Source organism: Phaethon lepturus, unplaced genomic scaffold (assembly GCF_000687285.1).
Source record: "Phaethon lepturus isolate BGI_N335 unplaced genomic scaffold, ASM68728v1 scaffold46414, whole genome shotgun sequence".
Lineage (NCBI taxonomy): Eukaryota > Metazoa > Chordata > Aves > Phaethontiformes > Phaethontidae > Phaethon > Phaethon lepturus.
In genome coordinates, this window is record NW_010533399.1 from 14,866 (window position 1) to 23,962 (window position 9,097).

At 54.1% G+C, this 9,097-nt stretch overlaps 1 protein-coding gene across 1 annotated transcript in view; it reads right to left on the reverse strand.

The window, feature by feature from the left end:
* The window catches only part of PTK7 (protein tyrosine kinase 7), a gene marked incomplete at its 5' end in the record, with an annotated part of 13,069 nt that extends 7,922 nt beyond the window's left edge, over positions 1-5,147 (reverse strand). The window contains 8 exons of the mRNA XM_010285166.1: positions 115-248; positions 655-788; positions 1,015-1,281; positions 1,552-1,682; positions 2,709-2,856; positions 3,541-3,731; positions 4,191-4,293; positions 4,854-5,147. Coding sequence (XP_010283468.1) covers positions 115-248; positions 655-788; positions 1,015-1,281; positions 1,552-1,682; positions 2,709-2,856; positions 3,541-3,731; positions 4,191-4,293; positions 4,854-5,147 — 1,402 coding nt within the window. The remainder of the gene's footprint in view (positions 1-114; positions 249-654; positions 789-1,014; positions 1,282-1,551; positions 1,683-2,708; positions 2,857-3,540; positions 3,732-4,190; positions 4,294-4,853) is intronic.
* Positions 5,148-9,097: the final 3,950 nt, after the last annotated feature.

The window sequence follows — 9,097 nt, forward strand, 5'->3', positions numbered from 1 at the left end:
GTTAGGTGCCCCCAGACACAGGAGGCCCTGGAGCTGGGGGTAGCACGCCTGCACCCTGCCAGGTAAGGGCTCCCCACAAGAGGAGGATGTGGAGTGCTTGTCGTCAGCATACCTAGCACGTGCACCCGTGCATATCCCTCGATGCTGCCTGCTGGTGTGCTGCTCACGCATTTGTACATAGTCCCATCATATACCTCCACGTTGTTGATGCGCAGTGTCCCATTCTCAGAGATCTCAAATCGTGAGTCCTGCCCAGAGGGAGGGAGGAGGGCAGACAGACATTGTCACCATCCCTAGGATCAGACCTTGCTTGTGGCACTCCTGATGCTCCATGCACCCACACCATGCCTCAGATAAACAGAGCCCTGCTTGAGGCCCACATGGAGAACTGAAACAAGCTGCAGTGACATCTCTCTGAGGGACATCTCCCTTGTCACTGCCCGAAAAACACAGCCAGCCAAGAGGCTACAGCCAGCCAGCTGTGAACCCATACACCAGTAGGATGGAAATGGTGCCAGGAACATGGCCACAGTAGGGGTGATAGGGATGCTGGGCCTAGGAGCAAGGCGAGAAACAGTAGCAGCAGAGGAAGGAGCTGAGCAGGTACCCAGCAGAAGTGCCCATGACCAGCAGGGGCTTACCCCATCGCCTCACCTCAGAGATGGAGACGCCATTGCGGTACCAGGTGACGGTGGGTTTCAGGGAGGCCTTGCTGAGGCAGTGCAGGTATCCCGGCTTGCTCTCCTCCAGCTGGCTGTCCTTGGGCATCTCCACCCACTTGGGTACCGCTGGGCACAGAGGGAAGGGGTTATGCAGGGCCTCTCACCACCCCTTTGGCCAGCACCAGCGCAGACCAGACAGGCAGCGTGCAGCCAGCCATGGGGCCCTGCAGCCCAGCCATGAGAGATATGCGTCTCTGCATGACTGAGGTGATGCACCATCCCACCCCAGCTCACCCTAACCCCCTACCCAGCCCCATTCTCTGCTCCCAGTCCTTCTCAGAAATCTGCCTACTAGCCACAGTGATGCTCAGCTCCTGCTTCTTCTCTCCAGCCTTGTTAGCAGCATGGCACGTGTAGGTGCCCGCGTCTGTCTCAGCGATACTGGTGAAGACAAGCTGCTCTGCTTCTTGGTGTACCCTGCCAGCTGCGGGAACTCGTTCCTGGTTCCTCTCCCACCAGACCTGGGGTGTGGGTACGCCTCGTGGGGCACTGCAGGCCACGCGGTGCCCCTGGTTTGCAGTCAACACCTTCGGGGAGAAGGGTGCCATTTCTTCGATCTCTACGAAGAGCAATAGACAGCAGGCTCAAACAGGGCAGGAACATGTAGCCGACCCACCAGCATCATCATCTCCATGGTAGGAACCAGTCAAGGGAGAGCGTACAAGCTATGTTTGCTCCCCTCATCCAGGCAGCCAAGGATGAGCCATTTCACAGATAAACCAAACAGTTCTCCATGTACTGACCCATTGCTATATTGTCACATAGCTCCAGAGCGACACTGAAACTCTGGGACCCACTGCCCACCCTGCCACCAGCCCCAGGACCTCACCTGCTAGCCGCAGAGTCGCCTTCAGCACAAGAGCTTTCCCCCTCTGCCCACGGCCAACGCACTTATAGACACCGGTGCTGCGAGCCCTCACCTGGGTGATCAGCAGGGAGCCATTGGCGAACACAGTGGTCCTGGGCACGTGGGGAGAGGCAGGTCTCAGTGGGCATCTCTGCAGGACATGGGCCAGAGCCACAGCCCCGTGATGTCCTACATGAGCCCGTGGAACCAAAAGCGAGACTTTGTGCAGAGTCAAAGCTTCCCAGTGTGGGGGGAGCAGCACACATAAACAAGGAGATGGTGGGACACATGCTTGATGGATGAAGTGAGCTAACAGAAGTCTCTTTCTTGGAGAAGAGCTGGCTCCCACCAAAAGGTGCATTATCAAACCGGGCCAGCTCTGAAAGCTGGCACAAGCCAGGAAAGGGGTAGGGGGCACAAGGTGGCACAAGGTGGCGCCAGGGAGCTGCCAGGCCACTGGGCATCTGGCACCCAGACAGCACCACTTGCCTTGCACAATCTGGCCAAGAGACACCGCAGCCTCCAGGATCACCATCCTGGGATCCTGGACTGACAGATGTCCCCAGCCCTGGGGACTGCACCATGCATAGGTGTCTGGGGCTCAGAAACATTCCTGGCTCTGGGGATAACCATGCACTGGTACTTGGAGGTGCAAGACAGCCATGGGCCCAGTGATTGCTGTGCAGATGTTGGCACCTTGGAGGTGTTCCCGAGTCTGGAAATCACCACCTGTGGGCATCTGGTACTGGGACATGTCCCTGACTCTGGCAATTGTCCTAAGTCAGTGTCTGGGGCTTGAGCTCTCCCTGGTTCCCTGAAACTGCCACACATGGACACCAGGGGCTGGGAGAAATCCCCAATTCTGAGGATCATCATGCGTGGGCATCTAGGACTGACTGCCCCACAGATTCATTTGAGGACAAACTGCTTGCTGAGTCCTATGCAGATGAAGGCCATGCACAAGTGCCAAGGCCCTGCTAAAGCCAAGCCAGCCAAGTTGAGAAATTAATCCCAAAGGCCAGCCTGATGTTGAACGCTTGCCCTCAGGCATGGCCAGGGTTTGGCCTCTCTCTGTTGCTTCTGGAACACGGTGCCCCCTCTCCTCCCGGCCCTGCCCACATCACCGGGGTACGTATTACTTGGATCTGTTGTTGATGGGGCTGTCTTCAAAGAGCCACTCCTGCGTGGGAGGGGGCACGGCTGCAAACTGGCAGTCAAACATGGCCTCTTCGTTCTTGGTCACGATGAGGTCCTGCGGGATGATCACCGCCTGAGGAAAGCTCTCATCTGCAATGGCAGAGACCACAGGAGGCTGAGAAGAGCAGAGCACCCTGTGGTGTCCCTTCATCAGTGCTCAGGAGGAGACTCAAAAAAAGAGCTGTGGGCATGCGAGCCCAAGAGAGGCAGACATGGCAGCATGGCTATAGTTATGCAGCCACAACCCAGGACTGCATGCAGTAGCTGCTCAGGGGAAAGCCCCTTCTGCTTCCAGCAAGGCCCTGAGCACCCTGGGCTCCTAGCAAACAGATCAAACCTGTCACTGGATTGCAAATTCCCTTGTCCAATTCCAAACACCCCTCTAGGGTCAACATCTCCTGCCCTCTCTGGGCCTTGCCTTCAAAGGCCAATGGGGCATCTCACCCATACGGCACCACAGTGTCACTGGTATTAGCAAAACCAGCAGTACCTACAGCCTCCAGGGTCCAAACCTTGTTGAAGGAAGGCAGACCCTGGTGATCCAGTAGCAGAGATGACAGCACAGACCTGCTCCAAAAGGATGCAGGGGCAAATTAATACCTACAGACAGGGTAGGATTCAAACCAGCCAGGTGTGTCAGGCCTGTCTCTGGCCAGAGGCTTTGTACAGAGAAAGTCACACCAACCTGACACTGCCCTGCAGCAGAGGGGAGGCTGTTAGAAGAGCAGTAGAACAGCCGAGCCCCCAGCCCTGAACAGCCGGGACACAACTCACCGATGATATTCAGCGTGAAGTTGTTCTGGCTGCAGACGAAGCCAACAGCACTGCGGGCACAGCAGTAGTAGAGACCATTGTCGTCAGGGCTGGCGCTCTGCAGGGTCAGCGTTCGCTCCTTGTTGCTGACAGAATAGGTGCTGCGGCCGTCAGGGAGGGGGACACCATCCCGAAACCACTGCCATGTCGGGCTGCAAGACAGGGGTGAGAGGGTGACCAGGCGCAGGGCACTGGCAGGGCTCCCCAAAGAGCACATGTGTGGAGGAGACAGCCCAGAGATGGCCCATTTCCCTGGCTCTCCATCCCCACTGCTGGCCCCAACACAGACAGGAAGCCATGAGACATGCAGCCAAGTGGACAGGACATGACTGGAAAGCAACGCAGAGTGACCGCAGCACGTCAAGCAGCTCAGCGACTGGACTGTGACAGCCCGTCCTTACTGTGCTCCTCGCTACGCGGCTCTGAAGAAGCCATTTGCCTTCTTCCCCGGTGCTCAGCCACAGGCTCAATCCTGCCTTTCGCATCCCCTAGACTCTACTGAATCCTCGCAGGAGAGAGGAGAGAGAGAGAGACAGAGAGAGGAGAAGAGCACGCAGTGAAGGTGCAGGGGGACCCCCGGCAGGGTCCACTCCTCAGGAAGCAATCCTTACCGTGGGTGGCCATCGATGTGACACCGCAGCACCACTGTGGATGAGGGCTGGATGTCAGCTACACTGTCCGGCTGCTTCAGCACCACAGTGCCTGTCTCAATCCCTGTGGGATCAAAGAATATCAACTCAGCTGGCTCTCCAAACCTACAGAGCCCAGGTGGATGCTGATGCAGTAATAACCAGACCAGGCAGCAAAGGCACAAGCATGCTTAGAGACACATAAGCCCTCAAGCAAGCATGGAGTAAAAGCACACCCACCCTGCAGAAGTCCCACTTTGCCCTGTGTAGCTGTTCCCTCAGGGATAAGAGGGGCTCAGAAAGGATCTACAGTGCTGAGGAAACACTTGGTGCAGTAACATCCCTGTTTCATATATATAAATGGGGAAGGCGTCGGGAGAAAGCATCTCTGAGAGCTCTGGGGACATAGGAAGATTAAAGTGGCCTAGAGGGCATGAAGGACATGATAGTTGAAGAGGAATCCTACTCGCACAGTTCATGCTGTCCAGTCCCTGTCTGACCACCACCACCCACACACACATTTAGCAGGCAGCCTGGGCAAAGCTGTTTCCAGTCTCAGGCCCTCCCAAGAGAGTGCTTTGCCCTGTCCACGGTGGGCAGCACCAGGCTGCAACATATGCCTGGCTGCCCTCACCACAAACTCACACTTGATATTGAAAGATGCATTGGCTGTACAGGCCTCCTCCCCAGTGAACAAGTTCCTCGCTACACACTGGAAGTCCCCAGCATCCCGGTGGCGATCGACAGCAACAAACTGGAGGTTGCTCCCTTCCTTGAAGCGCTGCTCTGTGTCCTGAACGGGAACCCCATTCTGCAGCCATTCAAACTCCACATTTGCTGGCTCTTCCACCTCACAGCGGAGAATGGCACTGCGGCCGTGCAGGGCATCCTGGGAGTACGGCTCCTTGGTGAAAAGGATCATTGCCCGAGTCCCCACAGCTGCAAGACAGAAAAAGGAGGGTATGTTTAGAGCATGGGGATGAGGAGAACGGAGTAGGTAAGCATGTGCTTGTTCTCCAGACAGCCAAAACTGCTGTGTTAAGAGAAACATAGCCCAAAGCACATCTGCCAAAAACAATTACCAATGAGGGAGTTTAGACAGATCTATATTCAGATTCCAGCAATGCCGCTTTAAGGATTTTCTCCAGCAGTCACTGGGACAGGGATGCCTGAGCTTGCTACAAGCCGAGGAGAGCCCTCTGTTCCCTGGGGCCAGGGGAATTAGGAGGAAGCTCCCGTGACCCACTACTGAGTGCTGCACTTCCAGCCTGAACAGAGAGACATCTCGCAGTATATGAGCAGGGAAGTTAGTCACCAAAACATTGGAGAGCAAGCAGCTTCCTGGGCAGTTCAGATGTTTCTTTGAGCTTCTCTTGTCTTGTTTTTCGGGACGTATCCTAAGTCCCAGCCATGCATCAAGATTGCCCCAGGTTAGAAACACCCATAGACTGTTTCTAGGCTTTCCTCAAAGCTTCTATCCTTGGGAACATGTCTCCATCTCACCTCCACATCCTAAGAAATTACCCAGAAAAAAAAATTGACTGGAACAAGGATTCCCCACGGGAATAAACACAGCAGCTGCTGGAGCACAGCACAATAGATTGCAGCAGTGACACCCCAAGCTTCTGTTGGGGACTCAGCCCACTTGCAAGTAGGAGCGAAACAAGACATTGCAACGTTTGACCCCAGGGTCCGATAGCGGCTGTGAGGTGGCTCTGGAGGGCTGCAAGCATCTCTCTGCAGTAGTGGAAAAGCCAAAGAATCCTCCTCCAGACACTAACCCCCACCTAAGAGCTGAGGATCCCAGGGACAGAGCAGCAAGCACTTCCCTAGGCATTCCCTGACATGGCTGCTGAGGGACTATGCTAGCATATTCCTAAATCTAGCTTCTGCCTGGCTGCAGCCAGGCATGCAGGCGCTCTGCTCCGGTTCCCAGCTGGACGCAAAAGGGAAAGCAGACAAAGGGCAATTCAGTACACGCTGATTGCTGTTGGACTCTGTTCCCAGCACCATGCTCTGCAGGGAAAGATGCCAAGCCAGGCAGACTTCGAGCATCTTAGAAGTAATCTCTCATGAAGGTGAACAAGAAAGTGGTCAAAATGCTGTATTCCCACCACTGCAAGGAAAACTGCTTCGAAACGTGGTTACCTGGATGAGTTACATGAACAGGATCCAAGCCCAGCTGAAGTTTCTCTTTGGAGGCTCAGCCACATCCTCCTGCCTGGTGTTTGTATAAAAGCCTGGTAAAGGGACACAATTTGACAGGACATCTCAGTCACCCAGAGCTAAGGGATCTTATTCTGAAGGGGGCATCTAGATTACCACATTCCAGAATGCCTCAAGACCTCTTTCCATGCTGGAAAGCCTTTGGAGCCTGCTGTGTAGTGGAAGCACCAAGCAAAGCCTCTCCCACCTGCAGCCACTGATGGGCACCTCAGTGCCAGCCACACATTTCCAGCATGGCTAGCCTGAGCTCTCCCGCTCACAGTGACAGTGAGGCAAAGACACAGGCGCTCATCCAGCACTGTTGCTGCCCAGGATGAAGCTCCAGTCTCCCAGCTCCAAACACATGTCAAACAGGAGCTGGGGCACCTTGGCCTGTGTCTGCTAACACCCTTTCCCCATAGTCTAGACAGAGAAAGCAAGAAAGTTCTCTCATTGTGAAAACCACAGAAGCCTGTTCCCAAAGACACCAGAGCAGAGGAGACAGTAGTCCAAAGGTCTTTCCTGCCTGCAGTTTTTGCAAGATGGGACTGTGGGTTCAATTCTCATTTTCAGTCACCCCAAAGAAGCCACTGGGAAGGGGGCAGCAAGGAATTGGGAGGTCACAGGAACAGCAGTGCACAACATACTGCAGGGTCTAGGATGTGGACCTTGTTGCAGCCTGGCTTTCTACCTTCAGCACCCAATTGTGCCACTGACCTTGGTGTGCAGGCAACATCCTTCAGGGGACTGTCCCCAACCAGGTTAAATCCCACAGCTCCTGGGTGGACAGCACTTGTCAACTGCACTCACGGCATTTAAGGCCACCAGGAGTAGCCACAGACCTGTGGCCTGAATGACAGAGCTGCAGACAGTGCCCAAAGTCCTATCTCCTGAGTCTTGTATTAAGCTAAACTCCATGAGCATGATGTGCTCCAAGGGTCAGCATGTCCAGTGAAGTTTCCATCATCAGCCACTGTGCACCTCCCCAGAACGTAGGAACTATCCATCAGTCACTAACAGTTGTCTCATGAACACCACAACATGAACACATGCCCCAAGGCGACACAATGTGTGGGAACACGTGTTCTTACATAGGTACACACATCTAGTTCCCCACACATCAGATCTATCCCATCAAGAACACTCAGCGGGGTAGCAACCACCCGACCTCATGGAAACACAGCCATACACTCAATAGCAAAACAGCCCAAAAGTATCAGGAGCTTAGCTCATGCCAAAACAGGCTGCCGGGACAGACAGGAGCAAAGTAGAACAGGACAGTCAAATCCACTCAGGTTTGCAACTACAGGAGCTGGGTCTGTCATTTTCCACATATATGCTTCAGGGCACCAAGCCACATGTCCATCAAACCATACCTGTATGGTACGAAACATGTGCAAGGCAGCAACATGCATTAGAAAAGCTCACGAAGGAGATGGATCAGTTCTCCTCTTGGGGTCTCAGTATTCCGGGACTTTTCACAGTCTAGTAGCCATGCCAGTGCTGGAGGTAGTGATAAGGCATGTCCCTCCGAAGGTGTAAGCCATTAACGTATTAAGACATGATACTTTAAATGAGGTGTGCTTCTAGCATTAAATTGTCAGCATTAGCAGTATAACACTAAACAGCAGCAGAACTGCTTTCGCCCCATCACTGCCAGCACAACTGCATTTCACTCTGCGCTGGTCAGCTGAGAGCTTCAGCAGCCTCATCACATGTACCCTGCTGCCTCAGTATCCCCTGTGTCCAGGGGACACGTTGAAGGCTTGGCACAAGCTCCACATGGGAAGCAGGGATTTTACAAGGTGTCAGGAAACACTAGGATCCAGTTCCCCAGTGGAACAGGAGAAACTATTTATGTCCTTGTCTTCTATCCTGGGGAAATGGACACAACCATTTCAGCTCAAGCAAGATCCCTGTGACGAATGTCTCATGAGCATGAGATGAATGTCTCATGACGAATGTCTCATGCAGTAAGAGCCATAAACTTGTATTTTGTTCTGACAATAGCATCCAAGGTGCCATGGATGGACTGGCTGCATGTGCTGGAAACCACTGTTCCAACCATGTATCAGATTTGGGCTGCAAGGAAAGACTGGTAGCAGCTAGATGTGGTCCAGATGTCTTGAGGTGGAAGACATCGGAAGTCAGGAGCTGGACACAGCTTTTCACAGTACTCTAAATCTGGAGCACTAGGGCCCAACATTCAGAGATGGGAAGTGCTGCACTTGCCCATAAAAGTTGTACAGCCCTGGTCCAGGAAAAGGCTGCAGTCAGCAGGGTTCACACATCTCCTCCACCCCCTCCACCTCATCTGGGATTTTGGGACAGAGGTTCAGGAAAGCTGTCCAAGCAGAGGGCTATCTGTGTGGGATGCCATTGTGCCAGAGTTTGGGTAAAACCTGTATAAAGCCAACAGACATCACCATCTGCACTGAAGCAAGAACAAAATGCCTCTGCTTGTTCCACCTCCCAGCATCACGGTATGGCAGACGCAGAGTCAGGCATGGCTTCGCCATCAGAGGCTGCCAGAACTGCCCGAGCAGGCAGATGAGAGCTCTTGCAGCACCTGGTGGAGAGCACAGGCAACCTGTGCTCAGTCTGACTGGGCACCTTCGCAACAGCATGTTTCTGCTGTCGTTTCACGAGCTGGGCCACATTGCTAGGAGCTGCTGAAAGAAGCA